At 34.1% G+C, this 20235-nt stretch overlaps 1 protein-coding gene and 2 pseudogenes across 1 annotated transcript; 1 reads left to right on the top strand and 2 right to left on the bottom strand.

The window, feature by feature from the left end:
- Window positions 1-2137: 2137 nt before the first annotated feature.
- On the bottom strand, window positions 2138-6087 carry LOC114758809 (G-type lectin S-receptor-like serine/threonine-protein kinase At1g11410; annotated as a pseudogene).
- Window positions 6088-6491: 404 nt separating this feature from the next.
- On the bottom strand, window positions 6492-11086 carry LOC114758808 (putative F-box/kelch-repeat protein At1g12870). The gene is made up of 2 exons (XM_028947893.1): window positions 10282-11086; window positions 6492-6532 (listed from the first exon to the last, which is right to left on the bottom strand). The coding sequence occupies exons 1-2, from the start codon at window positions 11066-11068 to the stop codon at window positions 6492-6494; spliced, it is 828 nt and encodes a 275-aa protein (XP_028803726.1). The 5' UTR covers window positions 11069-11086.
- A 2294-nt stretch (window positions 11087-13380) lies between these two features.
- LOC114758807 (pathogenesis-related protein 1-like) lies at window positions 13381-14154 on the top strand (annotated as a pseudogene).
- Window positions 14155-20235: the final 6081 nt, after the last annotated feature.

The following is a 20235-nucleotide window of genomic DNA, read 5'->3' as shown; positions in this document are numbered from 1 at the left end:
CCGCTCTAAATTTCCTAACTTTGGCTTTCCTCTTTCAATCAGAAGAAAATTGAGCTTAGCCTAATTAATAATAAGGTTATCTGGAAGGAAGTTGTGGATACTCTCTCTGTACTGTTCTACTACTAAAGGAGGTTTCTGTATCTTAAACTCATCCCTGGTTTTCATCTTCCCAAAGAGGTATTGTACACTTATTCTTATGGCTCAGCCACTTTCCCTTAGGCTCAATCTACTGTGACCTCAGGAGCTACTGTGCTCTTCCATAAGCCTCTTCAAGATCCATGGTAACCCTAGAATACTATCATCACTTTGAGCCATTTTAAGATCTCTGGGAGATTCTGACTATAGGGTTGAGTAATAAAATAAGTCGCCTCCACTTAGTTGGTAACTCGACTAATCATTTCCCAAGACTGTTCCAATAGCCCATATCATTCTCTTAAGCCTCATTCAATTCTCCAGGAAACCTATCTGCTTCTTTAGATTCCTAAGCCAATCTGCCTTAGGAGCTCTCTTACTCCTCTAGCTGCTCTTACCGTTCTTAGCTACTTGAGGATGATATAAGGAGAGGACTTGTGCAACTTCTCTTTCCACTACTTCACTTTTTAGTAGGAGCATACTCTAACATGCATAATGATTGGCGTTCTAATACAAAAAGTGCAAACTCTTACTGGTTGCTATGTCTTCAGTGTGCTATCCAGACATCTTATCCCCAAAAAAGGGAGCCTCTCATCCTATTCGCAACTGGTTCTGGAAGTCATAGGGAGAGGACTTATGAGGTTCTCTTCTTTCCACTTACCCTTCTCTGTTAAGCTTAGGGACATAGAACCCTAGCTTTGTTCTTGACTAATCATGCTTCTATTGGGTTGAAGTCAACTCTGCTTGCCTTGCCTCAGCTGCTCCCTTTTTCCTGCTCAGATAGGGTATTTGTCTCTGTCTAGAATGGTAACAATTCTGTCTCAGAGGAATAGTCCCCACTTTCTCTATGAAGAGTCGTAGCCAAGACCATATACCCTGTGAAGGGTGCCTCTTAACCTAACCTCAAGTGATTGAGTATCTCTTAACATTATTGGGAACATGCCAACCTAACCTCAAGTGATTGAGTATCTCTTAACATTATTGGGAACATGCCAACCTCATAATGCTATTTCCCTGCATAGCTATTTGTCTCATTTTCATTTCTTTCTCTTCTTCTTGATCCCCAAGAATTCCACTAGGGCTATCTATCTTGATTGCACTATCTCCAAGTTCCTATTTATCTATTCAGGGACTTGATATAGTACTCTGTCATGGTGCCCAACTCTAACGAGGCTTTAAGAGTTTATCCAGCTTAGGCGGCCACTACACACTCTTAGCGGTGTATAGACTCAACCCCAAACTATCTTGTTCAACTCCTTATCATTACTCTTCCTTTTGAGGGGGAATTTGATAGCTTTTAAATAGTGGCTACTACTCTCTCTCTGATCTCTATCAGTCTTACTCTTAATGACCTCATAGTCTATCCAATTTTGCTGAGATACCACCTTAGTGTTTGCGAGTCACTGTTTGTATTCGTCATGACCAGAATCCTTATTCGCCGCAATGAAAGCCACCACTTCCTCTAGCTCCCATAGTAGCATCGAATTAAATCCTCAAAGATGATATGGGAAAATTTAAATCCATGACCCTTTTAACTCACCAAAAAGATATTAATCGTCAGGCAACTAAAGCCTCTTGTTATATTGTCCCTTAGTTTGCAAACTTGTCTATCATAGCAAGCAATAAATACTTGTTAAAATGTGAGCTCAGACCTGTCAATCTAAAGCCTTTTTACTTGTTAATGTGTGAACTCAGTTGTAATGAAATTGTCATTTCAATGGATTTTACTTGTCAGTTTGTAAGGATCACTTGTTAGTGTGCTTGAACGCTCAGATGAAAGATTAGTTAAAACTTGAACGTTAATTGAACTTGTTATTTTTCAAGGGTCACTTATTAATGTGTAGAAAAATACTTGTTAACACTTGAACTGACTTATCAATTTAGAATTTTTACTTGTTAATGTGTCCAGCTGACCTATAACACATTATTGTTTCTCTTATGTTTGCATGAAATGGAAAAATATGGAAGAAGGAAAAATAATTAATTTCATAATAATAAAATCATAATAATCATAATATCCATACAAGCAACAGAACTACACAAGATCTCAGCATATTCAAGTATATTGAATGTTTCAAGAGTCATTGCCTTTAGCGAGCTTCAATTTCTGAAGTACTCATTCCATTTAACGAAATAAATTCTTCAGCAGCAAATGGATTTGATTGATCACAAGTAGTTTTCTTGAAAATAAATCCTGGTTGTTCAGGAGGTGGAAGAACTGTGTCATTATCCAACATGGGAATGACTTCTAACATAGTTGGCCTGTCTATTGCATAGTTTTGTACACATAGAAGTCCGATATTTAAGCATTTTATAACTTGTTCAAGACATGTCTCACCTCTTAATGGTGGTCAAGAATCTCCCTTGCTCTACCTTCTCTCCACATTTCCCAAACCTGGATTTATCAAAGGAATTTGGTTATTAGATTGTTGAAGAGAAATTTTTAATTTCTAAGTGGTTGATTCTTATAGACATATACTTACGTGTCCAACCAAAGTATGGCTAATATCATCATACTAACTGCTACATTTTCTTCCGCTAACAATCTCAAGAAGTAAAACTCCAAAACTATAGATATCAGATTTTGTTGATAATAATTCTTCCATTGCATATTCAAGTGACATGTAACTGCTATAGATTAGAAAAGATTATCAGATGTTACAAAATTCATTCTACTTTAAAATAGTGGTGTTTTGCATTGTTGAGTACTTACTAGGTTCCAACAACATTGTTTGTGTTTGCTTCAATCTGGTCTCCACCAAATATTCTAGCCATGCCAAAATCAGAAATTTTTGGATTCAATGCAGAGTCTAACAAGACATTACTAGCTTTCAAATCTCTGTGAATTATCCTTAATCTTGAATCATGGTGAAGGTATAAGATTCCTCTTGCAAAACCACAAATGATATCAAATCGTTTGCTCCAGTCTAAGTGCAATTTCTTTGCTTGATCTGAACAAAATATTAAAACTATCAAAAGTGAAGAACACTTGATAAACTTTGATATTATAGAACAACAACCAAAAAAAAAAACAAGAAGAAGAAAGTTTCACTATTACTTATGCAAAAGCTCTTGAAAGAAGACGTACCAAAAATGAAAATCTCCAGAGTTTTATTTGGCAAATATTCATAGAACAATATCCTCTCTTTTCCTTGTATGCAGCAACCTAAAATCTTTACCAGATTTCTATGTTGGAGCTTTGCCATTAAAGTAACTTCATTTTTGAACTCTTCAGTGCCTCGTCCAGAATGCTGTGAAGCCTCTTCACTGCTACAGTCATTCCATTTTGGAGTATACCCTGAAGTCAAAAATATTACTTCAATTTTTCCCATTAAGTGTTACATATAAGACATGGTTTTTAAAAAATATTAATGCCATTGAATTAAAAATGATGTTCATCTCAACTTCGTGAAATTTAAGACCAACTACCAGTGAATGACTACCTTATAAACTGAACCAAAACCACCATGTCCAAGCTTGTTTGCATCAGAGAAATTCTCAGTTGCTGCAATTATATATCACTTAGATTGAACAATGATAAATCCGAACCATTTCCTCTATCAACTAAATTTCCATCAAGCCTTCTTCTCGCTGTATATTAAAAGAATGGTAAAAGATCAAGTGCAATATAATTCAGCTGCCCTAGAAAAGTGATCTTTTTTTTTTTTGACAAATTCATAAAAATTTAGCTTACCTTGTTTCTTCTTCTTTGCAAACCAATACACAAAAGTGATCACCAACATTAAGAGGCAAACCGAAACGACTAGTGCGCCCATCCCCTTCTTGCCAAGAGAACTATGAGGCTTGTTTTCATATTTAGCTGCAGAGATAAGAATGATATGTTGAAGAAGACAATACCATTGAAATTTTCTATAAGAATAATTTATTGGGGAAATTAGGGAAAGAAAAAGTCTCTGATTGAAAAATTAATCGGAAAATGATATCTGAAATTATATTTTCTATATTTTTTTTATATACACATCAAGTACTTACGCTCCTTTGAATTCCAGGTAACCATTTATTAATTAATCTGTTAATCAGGGACTTTTCATTTTCCTCAAAATTTCCATAATATTATATTTTGCAGTTTGGAAAATATGAAAATTTTTTTTATAGAAAAATTTGGTCAAGTTGATTATATTTATTATGTCAAAATCATAAGCAAATTTATAAGTGCACATACACATTTTAACAATAAATAATAGCAAAATAATAAGTATCCATATTTCATAGGTGAATTTATGAGGACGCATGTATTTTAAAAGCTAATAACACATAAATAACAAGTGTTAATATGAAAATTTACAAATCTAATTTACATAATGAGAGCTGATAAAAAACTACAAGTATTGATGGATAAATTTATAAGTACATATGCATATTTTAACAATCAATAATAACAAAATAACAAGTGTGATTGGAAAAAGTATCAACTAAAGGAGTGATAACTCTAATTTAACTAATTTTTTAATCTCCATAAATGAGTTATCTAATTCTTATATTAGGAATTGGAAGGCTGTATGAACTAGCTAGAGGAATAATGATCATACGTCTAAAACATGAATTGAATTTAAAAGGCAAACAATTAATAAAATAAAAAGAAGTGAATATAAGAATTGTACCTAATTCAACTGCATCCACACGAACATACAAATCTTGACCCACACTATTAAATATCCTAATGTCTTCCATGTCAGCATGCCACGTCAGGCAGCCTCTCAGTGTGACCTCATTTGCACTCGCATATGCTTCACATGAACAATCCTTCGCACACTTCTCTTTACATTCTTCCGAGCTCATGCCAATGCTCTTATCATCCAACTCTACCTTTGATGTATCTGGTAGTTTCGCACGTGCTACTTTCACAAATCCCTCCCCACTTTGACACGTGGACACATCCTTCTTCCTCACGCACCCACCACCCGACCCGTTTCTCATTTCTGGGTTTTCGGATTCAAATCCAGGCAAGCACACACATTGAAACTTGTCTGCAACAACATAATACGAGTCACAGTAACTATTTGACCCGCATCGCCGATAATGGTCACAATTATCTCTTGGAATGTGCAGGATTTCCTGCCATATATGGCCTTCGGATTGCCACGTGTATCGGCTCAAGTGACCCGAATTATCAAGAACCATTCTTGATAACGCTGAAGGATCGTTGAGACTGTACATTATGCCCGTTTCATTTGCATCATCCGCGAAGCTAACGTTGAAGATGAAGTAGTTTGGGATCATCTCAGGTATTCCGCCCCATCTTTGACCCGTCCAAGACCCAACCGGATAGATGGGGTCCTCGCTTTTGTAGACGAAGAACTGAGGATGGCCTCTCGGGTCGATCTTATAGCTCATGTTTCCGGGTCTCGGGTCGTCAAGGGATTTCCATGAGGTAAGGAATCTTTTCAGTCCGGTCTTCTTATCCAATCCGAGTTTCATAAGCGGAAGCATGGTGTCGCAGGGATAATCAAAACTCTGCCAAAGAACCTTACTTGTGCCATTATTTTCGACCAAAACCAAGTTTCCTGTGTCTAGAAGCTTCGCGAAGGTCTTAGTGGGAGATGATGACGACGAGAGTGAAACATTGGAAGACCAAATCGGATTTGGATTCGTATGGTTGGCAACAAGAACGATGTTCCCATGAATGTCGATTGAGAGAATTCCAGAAGGATCATTAAGAGGGTTGCCTCTGTTGGCAACCCAGACAAGGGTTCGCTCTGAAACTTGGTTGTACCAGATTCCGACGAAGCTGTTTTTGGAATTTTTGTCGGGCGTGAAGAAACCAAGGGCATAGGTTGTTCCGTCGGAGACCAAAACGTCGCCGTTTTTAAAAGGCTTGCCTGGGGTTATTCTGTTTAGGGAGTGACAAGAAGAAGAGAAGAGAAAGAGAATTAGGAAAAGTGGAATAATGATCAGAGTTAGCCCTTTAGCCAGAGAGAGCTTCATGGTGGTCATCTATGAAGACCAGTGAGGGTGCAAAACTTCAATTGTCAAAAAACTAGCAAAGATGGCGGAAGCAGACGGTCATGTGTGATTGAGACACATGAACAAACGTATGAAAAAGGTTATGGTGGGTTCTTTGAAAGTCTTTGGTTCCTTCTTCTGCATGGGTCGGGGTCATCACATAAAAGATAATGACATGAAGAAAAGTATGATACACTTCCTCCTATATATATAGATATATGTATATACATACATACATACATACATACATACATACATACATACATACATACATACATAACTACTGATCCTTTATATGAGTTATTGTTTTGGCTGAAATTTTTTTGTCTTTTTTTATAATTTTTATTCCCATTAAATGTATGACCGTATATTAACTATTACTCATTTTCTCTTATTTAATAAACTATTAGACTCAATTTTTTCCACTCATATTTCTCTCACTTCCTTCACAAATAAGGTATATCTTTAACAAAATATTCATTTATTGCATATTTATTATTTTTAACTAATTTTAATTAGCCAACATTTTGACGTAGCTGAATTTATTAGTTGTGACTGATTTCATTGGTTGTAACTTACTCCTTTGGTTCTATATTATAAGGCAAAAGAAAGAAAAATTTTCTAAGTAGTAGCATAAATGTACTATTTTGACATTTATTAATTATAATGTAAATAGTAATTTTTTTAAAGGTATATATATTAAATATAGATAAAGTAAAAAAAATTGTTATATTTTCAAGAAAGGTTAATATGGTTTATGTTTTTTCTTAGTGTGTATAAAACATACTACCTCCGTTACTTAATATAGAAGTTCATTTGACTTTTTTTTTTTATCCTAAATATAAGATCCCAATTCATTTTATCTCTCATATTTATCTTTTTTTTTTTAAGATAACCTTTGTAATAATGGTAGTTATAATCAATATATTTGTTAGCAAAGATATTTTATGAAAGACAATGACCATTTATTACAAATAACTAATTTAACTAGTTTATTTAATCTATTCAAACTAGTTAACTAGCTCTTATATTAAAAATTGAAAGTAGTATTAGAAATGTCTTAAAAATAAGATCATAGGAGTATATATGAAAACCGAGGCCAAGGAGTTAACATATAGTAGAGTCAATAGGTCCAAGTGGTCATGAAGAAACCTAGCTGAAACGTTTCCTTGTCAACGACAAATTAACATTGCGGTCTCAATAAATAATCTTGCATGTGATCCTGATAGAGACACATCACACACAACTAGAGAGAGCGTGTGGGACCGGTTTTTCTAATTATTTATATATATATATATATATATATTTATTTAGTTTTATGATTCAAATAATATAGAAGCAAAAACACACTTTTGAAGTAAAGTTTGGATATCCAACTGGAAAGGTTATAACTAGCATCAGGTTACAGTTTTTATAGCTTAACAGTCTAACCAATAATATAGTAATTAAATAAACTTATATTATATACATGTACTAGTATATAAAACATGTACAAGAAATAACATTTAAATATATTAAAAAATAAACACAGACGGTTAGTTTTGGATATTAGGGCAAGTGAGAGAGTTTCAGATTAATGGGAGAAGACGACGCAGAAGAGGGGAAAATACAAAGTGTTTACCATAAAACTACCTTTTCAAAACTTTCAAATCCAGATTAATGGTGTGTATCTAGTAAGTTGCACTTTATATATAATACACAGCCAAGATATAAAAATTGATGATAATAATTAGAATATTGTCATTGACCCAAGAACTTATGATCTCCTGTTATTTCCATGATCTTCTTTTACAAACTGGCATAAACAGTCAGAAGGACAACTACGTACATACCCAAGATCACAAACTAGTTCATTTAATTCATATACCCATTAGAAATTAAACAAAAAAGAAAAAAGAAGCAAGAAACTTAATTACACTTGCTTCGCTTGCTTTTCTTCCTTCACATAGTACGCAGAATAACAGGTATATTTATTAGCCGAATATGTAAAGATCCCCAAAAAATCCACACACCAGCAGCTAAAATTTGCCTCCAACTTTGAAAGAAACTGGATAACTTGATATATGATATCATAGATAAGTCAAATAAAATCACTAACGGACACGAAGCCTCATATAGTTGCAGGATGAACCAAATCCTTCCAAAATTGCTCTAACAAAGTAAATATAATAATCAAGATGTAAAACCCAATTAGCTATTCAACGTCCATCTTGCCAATTTGTACAACGCTTTCTACATTATTGAAAATATCATAACCATGTCTATATTTTCGGATATCGAGCAACTTAAATTCATTAGTTGTGAAATTGAACATAAAAGTTTTTCGTCAATCAGTTTGTTTAGATCCAAGCCCTCCCCCGGGGGGGGGGGAGAAAAAGCTCCATTTAGCTTTCTCCCCGCTTCCCTCCATTTACTATCTGTACCATTGGATTAATATCTAATGGTTGAGATTTAATATATTATATAATATTAAATAATAAAATTATATATAAATAACTTTAATTTATGCATAAATAAATACTATGATGTTATTATAATCAGACAGCACAGGATCAAAACACAAAAAAAAATTATAAAATATTTTAATAAAAATCTATAGAAGGAACGTCTGTATATTAATTTCTCACTACTCATATATGTATATATTTTTATTTGATTGCTATTATAATAATATTGTTATAATATATTAAATCTCAACAGTTGGATGTTAATCTAATGATAAAAATAATAAATGAAGAGAAAGTAGAGAGGAAATTAAATGGAGAGATTCTCCTCTAGCAGACGCATTGCCAACAATTTCATTCCTCCAAATAGTCACCGGATCCAACAAGCGGCCGCGAAAAGGGCGGCTAGTATACTTCTTAGTCTAACACCATCTCTCCCTAGATGCACATATATGTGCTTTCCTCCATCGCCCACAAGTGAATCAAAGACGATTCGAGGTCTTCACTCAAAGTATGAAATAGCATAGCAGGTTTGTTATCATATACTGTAGGATCTTTTACAAAAAGAGGTTTGCCAAATGGTCTACGAGAAACCAAAAAGGGTAAAGGAGGTATTGGTATCAATGTAAACACTCCTGTTATTATGTCAAACGAGACTATAATGTCGTCATCATCCACAAGATAGCCCCATTAAAAGTGAAGCTATTTGAAGTGATAGTTACACCATCTAAGAACTTCCTCAATTCTACTTCCTTCCATGTGCTTTTATTTGATCATAGACTTCGTTGAAAAAAGAATCAAGGAACAAAGATTGAATATAAGAACGGATCGGTAAAAGGATCTCTTCACTTCCCTTTCTGTTTATTTCTATCCACTTATCACTCAACTTTTAAGATCGAAATATGAACAGTTTATATTTTATATTTTTGAAATAATTTTACAGAATATTTTTTGATGATTCTTTTAAATTATCATGACTAAAATTTACTAGTTTAATTTATTTATTTTTTAAATAAATTTAAAATTTTATTCATAATTTTATAAAATATGAAATCTACCGTTAAAATTTCACTCTTATCGTTGAAGATGAGAAGTGAACAGAAATAGAAGGAAAGAGAAGTGGAAAGGCTATTCTCGGAGGGATCACGTAGCACAAAAAGTAAGAAGGACAACTACGTATATACCTAACGAAATTCACAAACCAGTTAATCACAAAAGGCCCCAAATAAACCGCACGGCAGCAACTAAAATATGCGTCCAACTTTGAAAGAAAGCTGAATAAATAGATAAGTCAAATAAAGCTACAAACATCCGTTGTTGCATATCTGCAGTCATCATTCTTAGTAAAATCTCTAAGCACAGGAAGGGTCATAGTTACAGAATGAACCAACTCTTCCAAAAGTGCTTGAACAAGGTAAATATGAAATATAACAATCAAGATTTAAAACCCAATAAGCTATTTGACGTCCAAGTTAATTGCCAATGAGTGCAAGGCTTTCTGCATAATTAAAAATGCCACCTCTGAAACTAGTCAAGCCAAATTTGCGGATATCTAACAACTTAAATTCTTCAGTTGTGACATTCCACATAACAATTGGTCGTTTGTCCACACCCAGTTCCCTTGTATTGCAAACAATTTCATTCCTCCAAATAGTAGTCAATGGGAACAACCTGGGGCCTTCAAATGTGCGGCTAGCATATTTCTTAGTCCAACGCAATTTCTCCCTGGATGCACATGAACCCTCCTCCATCACCCACAAATGAACCGAATCTCCTTCAGGAAATAGCATAGCAAGCTTGTTATCATATACTGTAAGTTTGTGGCTATATGTACGAGTACCCCAAAGGCGTATAGGAGGCATCGGTATCAATGTAAACACTTCTGTTGCTATGTCAAATGAGACCAGGATGCTGCCGCCAAGGTTTGATCCAATCCAAAAGATAGCTCCATTAAAAGTGAAGCCATGCGAAGTAACAGCTACACCATCTAAGCTTCCCAGTTCTACTTCCTTCCATCTCCTTTTATTTAATGAATACACTTCCACTTCATTAATAACCCAAAGATTGTTCATACGAATTTTCACTATCTTGTAATCATTAAGAGTTGGGCTAAATCCAAATCCTACATACAAAGACACAATCACCCACAAATCATAATCTCCAGCAGGCACCTCTCTCAGCTTTCTAGTCGCTGGATTCCACAGGAAAATCGAAAGAGATTGCGTACGATGGAGCAACCCAACAATACAGATCAAGCCATTGCAAGAATTGACGGCCCAAACAAAAGAGTGTCTAGAATTGATACGGGGATGGGTCTGAACATCACGGACTCGCATCTCACGGTTGAGCAAACGTAGGCGAAAACGATCATAAAAATCAAAATCTTCAAAAATAAGAAGAGGGTTTTGGTGTGTGGAGTGCTGAAGGTGTTCTGCGATGAAAGATGGGGTTTTGAATAGATTTTTCCATTCTTTGGACACACATTGAAATCGGATTAGGGATTTTACCGGAAGCCGTACGAGAATCATTGTGATGACATCTTGGGGAAGAACTGGTTTGCTGCCCTTTGTTTTCATGCGCGTCAGGGCTCTCGATTGGGAAGAACGCTTCCTCTTTACGGCCATTTTCGCTTACCTGGTTCTTCTTTCCCGTGATTAGGGTTTGCTTCACCCCGATCTTCAAATTTGTGTGAAATGGGGACCGGTTTATTAGAAAGATACCGACATGATTTGACGAGTAACGAAAAGATTGTCCTTTAATATTAGAAATTAAAAACAAAATATTTTAGAATCTCAAAGTTAAGTATAAATTAAAATTAATAAAAATGATAACAGTCAAATCAAAATTATAAACAAGATATTTTTAAATCTTTTTAAATATGGAATATTTAAAAATTATAATTAATCATTACTCTATTTCACATCCCATCATTCAACAATTTTGCTTTAGGCAACTCTTTTGTTTTAATTTTGAATCTTTACGATTTATTATTATTATTATTATTTCACATTCAATTTATTTATTGTAATTGTAAAAATCTCTTAAAAAGTCACTTGACTAACCCAAATTCCTATTTAGGTCACTGATAAATCTTTATTTTATCATGATTTTTCATATCTTGTTTGGGATTTTTATTAATTAAATTGGGCTTGATTATATTTATTATGATTAATTTAAATTAAAAGTGTTTGCATGAAGATAGAGCTCAAAAGGGCAAAATTATCATATTTTTATAATTTGTTTGAATTGATTTGATTTTTACAATGCATGGTATTTATATTATCTTGAATTTCATTACAGGAAAATTAAAATTAGAGCTGAAAGTGAAAAAGACAATTAAAGACTAGCGAAATTACAAAAGAGGACCAGTAATATTGACACTGAAGGGCTTGATGGAGCGCACTGTTTTATAAAAAATAAAAAAAACATTAGGTTAGTCTGATATTATTCTTTTTTGGGGTGTTTTTTTGGGGGGCGTGGGGGAAGGAGGAGAGCGGACGGCCAGGGAGTCAAAACCATCAACCTCCACCCTTCACCTCCTCTTCCATTCACCATCGCCACATCTCTCTCACACCCATACCGATCGGCGACCATCTCCGTTCCTTCCATCACCGCCGACGACCTCCATTCCATTCATCATCATCATCGCAGAAGAGGGAGACGAGAGGCAGAGCGGCCGCAACCTTGAACCTGAGCGACCATCATCATCAACGTCGTCTTCCGCTTCTCAATTGACGAGTAACCAAAAGATTGTCCTTTAATATTAGAAATTAAAAATATATATATTTTAGAATCTCAAAGCTCTGTATTTTCATGGAAAGTGCGGAAGCATTTTCCTTTACGTGAGGAAGGAGCTAAATCCTTTCTATATTCTTTTTTTTTTTTTGGTCAACAAATCCTTTGTATATTCATATCAAAAGAGAAAAATAAAAATCAGTGGTTATCGATTATTTGCTTTAAAATTTGAATGGTCCAACTAAATGACTAATGCAACCAGAACATCAATGGTAGTTCCGCTAGAATAATAGGGGTGAGCAAAACCAAAGTGAATAATTAAAATATATTTAATTTGGGATTTTGGATTTTCCAATTTTCACCGAGTACCAAAACAAATAGTAAGAGTTCTTATTAATAATTGAAAAATGCATTATAAAAGAAATTTCATTACTCCTTCTGTCCCAAAATATAATTATTAGTTTTCTTTTCAAATATATGTTTCAGTATAAATTTCTAAGTCAATTAAAGCATTTTCCCTAAAATATCCATTAAAATAACGGCATTAAATTAATTTGAAGGCCAAGGAAGCATAAAAATAGTGGTATTTGTCAGAGGACAGAAATGAAAAGGATACTTTTTAGGAAGTGCACTTATTGGAAGGATTTTAATCTTAACATTTCCAACCTGATAAAGATTAATCTCAAGCCTAAAGTGACTTGACAATACTCTAAGTTATATATATATATATATATATATATAAACGAAAAGGATAAAAACAATATTTTAAACATGACCTTGATATATATATATATATATATGTATATATATAGTTTTTGTATAATATACGTGTTTAGAAAAACTGAGACTTATAATTAGAACAGGGGAGTAATTAGAGGTGTTCTACTATTTGATTGTCTTCAATAATATTTCAAGGGAGATCAACTTCTATCGCAGAAATTATGAATTTTCATCAAGCCCAAATTCAATTTTTATTTTATTATTATATTTTAGTTTTTAATTTTGATAAATATAAAATAAAAAATTAAATATAACGTTTATTGGATATCAATTTTAAAAATATACTTATTGATTGGAAAGTAAATTAGACTTAAAGGGGTCAATAATGGATGCACGGAATGTGAACGTTAAAGGGAGGTTAATTGATGAAGATGACGGAGAAGGTTGACGGAAGTCAGTCAAACTTTGGCGTGTTAATATTTCCATGCTTATAACAAATTTGCCGTAAACAATTCAAAGATTGAGCTTATTTTCTACAACGTATGGATTATCCAATTATTACTTTCAATAACACGTCGAAGGCAGAATAAATTATATGCCAATACCCCTCCATCATCATTGACTTGTAAACATTTATTCATCATCGTATCAAATACCTCAAGCTTCAACAACGGAGGTATCATCCAAGCTTCCATTTTCTTTCTTCCTCCTCCTCCTCCTCCTCCTCTTTGCCATCATGGCCCATGCTCAGAACTCACCGCAAGACTATGTGAATGTCCACAACGCAGCAAGATCACAAGTGGGTGTTCCAAACATAGCTTGGGATGATACTGTCTCAGCGTATCCACAGAACTATGCTACCCAACGCAAGGCTGACTGCCAGATGGTCCGCTCCAATGGCCAGTAGGGGGAGAACATCGCATGGAGCTCCGGTGACATGACCGGCATTAACGCCGTAAAGATGTGGGTTGAGGAGAAGGCAAATTATGACTACGATAGCAACTCGTGCGTTGCTGGGCAGTGCGGGCACTATACTCAGGTGGTGTGGAAGAATTCAATTCGTGTTGTTTGTGCCAAAGTGAGGTGTGACAATGGAGGCACTTTCATTGGCTGCAACTATGATCCTCCTGGCAACTATGAAGGACAAAAACCTTGCTAATAGCTAGGTTATGAAGCGTCGTGTTTGTGGTTGGGTTATGTGTTTGAGCTTAATTATAATCTGTCAGCTAATTAAGGGCCTATGTATGCCTGTGTGCAATGAATAATATGTTAGATCTTAATGAGATATACAACGCTATGATTTTGATAAACCCCCAAATTTATACACACACACATACTCATTTGCTTCCTTTTTATAAGGCAACTTTTCTTACTTCATACTTGAAAAAATATGATACGAAAACTTAACTCAGGTTAGCGAGTCAGACCAGTGAATCAACTAATTATTCTCGGATTAGTCCGATTAACAGTTTTGAATAGGTTGATTGAGTCAAATTTTATATTTTTCCTCACTATATGAGACTAAAATGACATCATTTTAAGTTTGAAAAGGAAAAGGAAAAAATAGCAACTCATGAATTACTCCGCAGCTGCTGTAATCAAGAGTTTTGGACGAGTTGATCTGGTTGGGTTTTATAATTTTTCATCTTTTGTTTTGCTAAAAACGGCATCCTTTTGAGTTTTAGAAAAAAAGTTAAAATTGCAATATGTCGTTTTTTTAATTTTAGTAGTTGTATTTTGTTGGTTGGATTACATGTGGCTTATACATAAACGTTCTATTTACTTTTGAGTTAGTGTTTTTATATTTAAATAATATTCCTTTTTAATTAAATTATATTATTTTAATTATGATTGAATTGACTCTAGGTCAGCCACTGATCCTTAAACTACCGTATCAATTAATTCAATGACAGGTGTTTTTAGTACTTTGAAAACAATAAATACTTCCTCCTTCACCCGCTTGCCCTTTATAAACGCATCAACTTTTATACATGTTTTCCTCGTGCATGACATAAAATTTGAAAATATTCATGACTTGTATAAAATATGAATTGATATAAAGATAGTCATTTTGGACCTTTAATTTATAGTGACTTTTGGAAATGCGATGGATATAGTGCTTGTAATAAATACCGGATGGCGTAATCTTTCCTCTCTCATTAGTCTCTTACTACACTCTGACTATAATGTCTATTACTCTGATCTTATTATTTATCATTTGTAGAAGTTGAATTTCAAAATTTCAAATAAGGAATTATTACAAAAATGCGTTGTAATAATTCCTGATTTGAAATTTTAAAATTTAACAATCATTTTTTTGGATTTTTTTTTTTAAAAAAAACTTCAATTTCGTTGTAAACTAATGAGAAATGTGGAACATCCGTTGTTTGATGCTTTCAATAATCTCATTGGATTCAGGCAAAAAAAAAATCTTATTGGATCAAATTACCTTCACTTACACGGTAATAGTATATATTATTCTATAGAGCCTTCTTTTCTTCGTCCTTATTATAAAGTACTTGAGCCCTGATTTATGGTCTTATTTTGAGCCTAATAATACTCTCTTATTCTTTCCATAAGAAAATTTTGGGAGTGTTCTCATATTGAAATGCTTATTGTCTTTGACCACTCACGCAGTACGTGTGGAACGTGATCCTAACCTAAAATATTCATCACACATCCTAATCTGCCACAAGAATTTCTGATTTTAAAAACAAATGATTAAGATAAGGTAATATTAAATATTAATAAACAATGACACAATAAACAGTACAAACTTTCACCTAATATCAAGCAAGACCTTATTAATAAGTCTTTATGCTCTAATTCATCAGTTACTTTTATAGATTTTTAATTTGGTCATTACCTTGAGTAACACGTTGACGGTTGAACCATTAACTTCTCCATCAACATTTACTTAAAAACATTTCTTTTGTTCTCTTCGTCACCACTGTGAAAAGGCATTTTCATAGTTGTTAAAAAATGATTTTCTACACCAATTTTGTAGCCAGTGTAGATATAGTTATTGTTCTAGACCCAATTTGCATTTTAACCAATGCAACAAAGTTAAGCAAAACCAAAAAAAATTATATTCACTATCTTTTTCTTTATAAAAAGAAAATTGCCCATTAAAACCACGAAGGTATAAATAAACAAACCTACTGAGGATGTCCCTTACATCTAAAGGCATAAGGTCTAATACCTTTTGTGACGGAGATAAACTTAAAAGGAGAGTCTAATCCTAAAATATTAGCCTATTAAGAGGAAAAAGAACTCCTTTGTATTTTAACCAATGTAAAAAAGTTGAGCAAAACAAAAAAAAAATTATATTCACTTTCTTTTTCTTTATAAAAAGAAAATTGCCCATTAAAACCACAAAGGTATAAATGAACAAACCCACTGAGTATGTCCCTTACGTCTAAGGGTATAAGGTATAATACATTTTGTGATAAGCATAAACTTAAAAGGAAAGCGTAATCCTAAAAGATTAGTCTATTAAGAGGAAAAAAATCTCTTGAACTTATAAATTCTACAATACTAGTGAAACTCCCTAACATGGGACTCATAACCCCTTCATGGAAGGATATGATAGACCGGACTGCTTTAATGGCCACCCTAGCCTATTATTTAAAGAAACATAGTCACCATTACCAATCATCAACCACTTGCCTATGGTGGGTGATTGTGGCCCATTGAAGCATCTATCTTATGCTGATATCCCTAAACATGAGCTCTCTAATCCTATCTCTGCTTACATTAATGATATTGGGCATTAGAAATGGAATATATTTCAACATCTTTTACCTCCAGACGTTCTCTAAGACATATCATCAGGAATCTCAATTGCTGCTCGCATAAATGAGCTTTCTTGTACTCGGCAATTGACTCATGGCCACTGGCAAATTCACCACCAAATCTGCCTATCGTGCTTCTCAATCTCTTATTTGGAACAATATAGCTCTGAAACAAAACTTACTCCTGTGTGGAAACTTCCAGGTACCTAGAGAGTGAGGACTTTTCTCTGGCTCCTCACAGATTCATAAAGATACAGAAGGGAAATGACATTGGATCAGTGATTTACTCTTTGTCATGGGGCATAGAAGATATTAACCATATCTTTAGGGATTGCCCCTTGGCTTTCGTTTGCATGGAGCATAATTCTTCCAGCTGACATGTGTATTGCTCCAAGTAATTAATTAAAAATACTGAGATTTAAATTTCTCCTAATCTCACCCCATTTATGAGATACAGGCAAGGAGAAGGCTGTCACTTAGATGTTGAAGCTAATTTTGAGACATTTTGTGTATATTGTTGGGCGATAAATTGATAAATTACATATATGGAGCACTCTGGTGTTTGTTTCTGTTGGAGAAGACTAAATATTAAAACAGTGCATGCAAATGAATAGTGCAATATCTTGTTCATTCTATAAATGATAATTATTTTATATGTGGTATCGGATATTGATTACAGTTAGAGCCAGGCCTAAACTGTATCGATATATCGATTCCAGTTTGATATTTTATTCGTACAGTAGAGGAAATCTTAAGTTTTAGAATGGCTCATAACAGAGTAATTTATTCGATTTTTGTAGCTTGAGTTTTGATTTGTGAAATTTTTATCTCGAGGTTCTGAATGCACTTGAAAAACTATTCGTGTTCAGCATTGTGTATCCATGGAAGTTAGCGTTACGCTTTACTTACCCAAGCAAAGCTGCATGCACATATTTTTGGACCATGTTTGGTCCATCCTTAGTGGATGAGGCCCAAATCCAAAACATTTGAGGATCCAGATGCTAATGAACAGAACTTCAGGTACTTATCGAGGATATGCCCATTATATTTCAAATGCATGAGAAACCAGTTAGGATGGTGGGTAGTTATGGCAGAGAATCGTGGGGAACATAATCAATTTTTAAACGCACCAAAACCTCCCAATTTGAAAGTTACGATAACAGAAGACTTCATTTGAGAACATTGGTCCTGCGTCTCTGCTATCTTCTTTGTGAGTTCTGAGTCTAGTGAAAGGAAGCTAGTTTCTCCTACCATGACAAATTAAAGTTTGAGTTTCTACTGTGAGAGGTGTCCACATTTACTGTCCGACGGTACCTCAAATCAAATGGTCTCTAATAAGAGGACACTTATGCGTAGCAAGGCAAAGAAAAGCATTTTTAAAGGATAAAGGCAAGAATAATGTGGCTAAATTAAAAATGAAGAAAAAGTTGTTTCAATGTAAATACGCCTATTGTCTGATATAAATATATCGAAGGGTAAGGTTTGGAGGAAAGGAAGGGATATACCAGCTCTCAAGCCCGCGTCATTGTAATTGTAATTACAAATCAGTTGCAAAACTGAGCCATAAAGACCAGAGAGCCAGTTGTCTGATATAAATATATATTTATATAAAAGAATATTCTGATGAATATGACAAAAAATTTCCTGTTTCATCACAAAGACATTGCCATGCATTTGTAAATAAGAAATCCACATAAATTAAAAGTCCAAATGCAAGTTTATTTAAAAGCTTTAGTGCATTGGAAATATATATTCCGGTCTCTATTTTTTTAGCGTAAAATATTCTGACCACTTTTTTATTTTGTCTTAATTACATGCACTTTCCTTCTTCTTTAATAACATACATTATTAAAGAATATTTTAAAAAGATTCTTTATGTGTATTTTTTTTAATTGAAAAACTGTTGGGATTTATCCTTTTATTATTTAGGATATTATTCATTTGTCATTTGTTTAGTCAGTTGGGATTTATCCTCTTATTATTTATTTGTTATTGTCATTTGAATTGGTCAGCTCCTACTTGTTAGGGAGTTAGGGAGTGGATATTTTAGTTGGGATAATGGGTCTGTTAGGGTTATATTCTTTAATCATGGGTTTATGGGTTTTGTACATGCTATTATTTAGCAAACACATTGTCTGTGTAAAGCCTATATAAAGGCTTCGTTAATAGCAAATAAATTCATTGGATTCTTCAGTTTATATTTGAGAGTTTATTATTTTATATTACTTCCACATCCAACAGTGATATCAAAGCCAAGTTGAGGAGAGATTGTGTGAGTGCAAACACCGAGTGTCGAGTGCAAACACGAGAGTCTCAGTGAAATTTTGCAACAGTTAGGCAATGGCTTCAAAGAATTTTGTTCAACCTTCTATCCCTCACTCTGATGGTCATTATGACCATTGGAGTATGTTGATGGAAAATTTTTTGCAGTCCAAAGAGTTTTAGACAGTTGTTGAGCATGGCATCCAAGAACCTGCAGGTGGTGTTGTTCTGTCAAATGGTGAAAAGGCTAAACTTGAGGCATTGAAATTGAAAGACTCGAAGGCAAAGAATTACCTTTTCCAAGCCATTGATCGTTCAATCCTGGAAACAATTCTTTGCAAGAATGCGTCAAAGCAAATTTGGGACTCCATGAAGAAGTGCCAAGGGAATGCAAGGGCGAAGCGAACACTGCTTCAAATTAAACTCTACGAGGTGAGTTTGAGACCTTCTGGATGAAATTAGGAGAGGCAGTGTCAAAGTACTTCTCACGCACTACGGTGATTGTGAGCAAGATGCGGATCCTTGGAGAGTGGCTTGTAGACGTCACCATCATTGAGAAAATTTTGCGGTCCATGTTGCTGAAATTTAACTTTGTTATTTGTGCCATTGAAGAGTCAAAAGATTTTGACAATCTTTCACTTGATGAACTTCAAAACTCTAAAGATTTTGGGTATAGAAGAAACAAGTGGAAGGAAAGAAACTCAAATGCAGCTGATGAAAGAAATGGTTGTGATCAATAATGCCCATCTAATGGGAAGTCAAAGGTTGCAAACAAATCCCACATTGAGTGTTTTAGATGTCACAGGTATGGCCATTATAGTTTTGAATGTCGAATAAAACTAAAAAATGCACATGGAGAAAACTCTAATTTTGCAATAGTGACTGAAAACGAAGAGGCTGAAGAAGTGACTAGGACTAAAGAGGAAGTCTCTTTGCTAATGGTGTGTCAACCATCAAATGAAATCCATACAGACTTATGGTATTTGGACATAGGTTGTAGCAACCACATGTGTGGAGATAAATCTACATTTTCTGACTTAGATGAAACTTTTCACACAACAGTCAAGTTTGGAGACAATTCTCATATTGCTGTCAAAGGAAAAGGGAAGGTGAAACTCCAAACAAAGTCGTCCTTACAGATTATCTCTAATATGTTCTTTGTTCCAGATTTGAAAACAAATCTT

The sequence above is a fragment of the Neltuma alba genome, unplaced genomic scaffold (assembly GCF_004799145.2).
Source record: "Neltuma alba isolate B1F8T4 unplaced genomic scaffold, ASM479914v2 tig00010750_pilon, whole genome shotgun sequence".
Lineage (NCBI taxonomy): Eukaryota > Viridiplantae > Streptophyta > Magnoliopsida > Fabales > Fabaceae > Neltuma > Neltuma alba.
The sequence above is the reverse complement of the archived record's forward strand: the minus strand, read 5'-3'. Positions and strand labels throughout refer to the sequence as shown.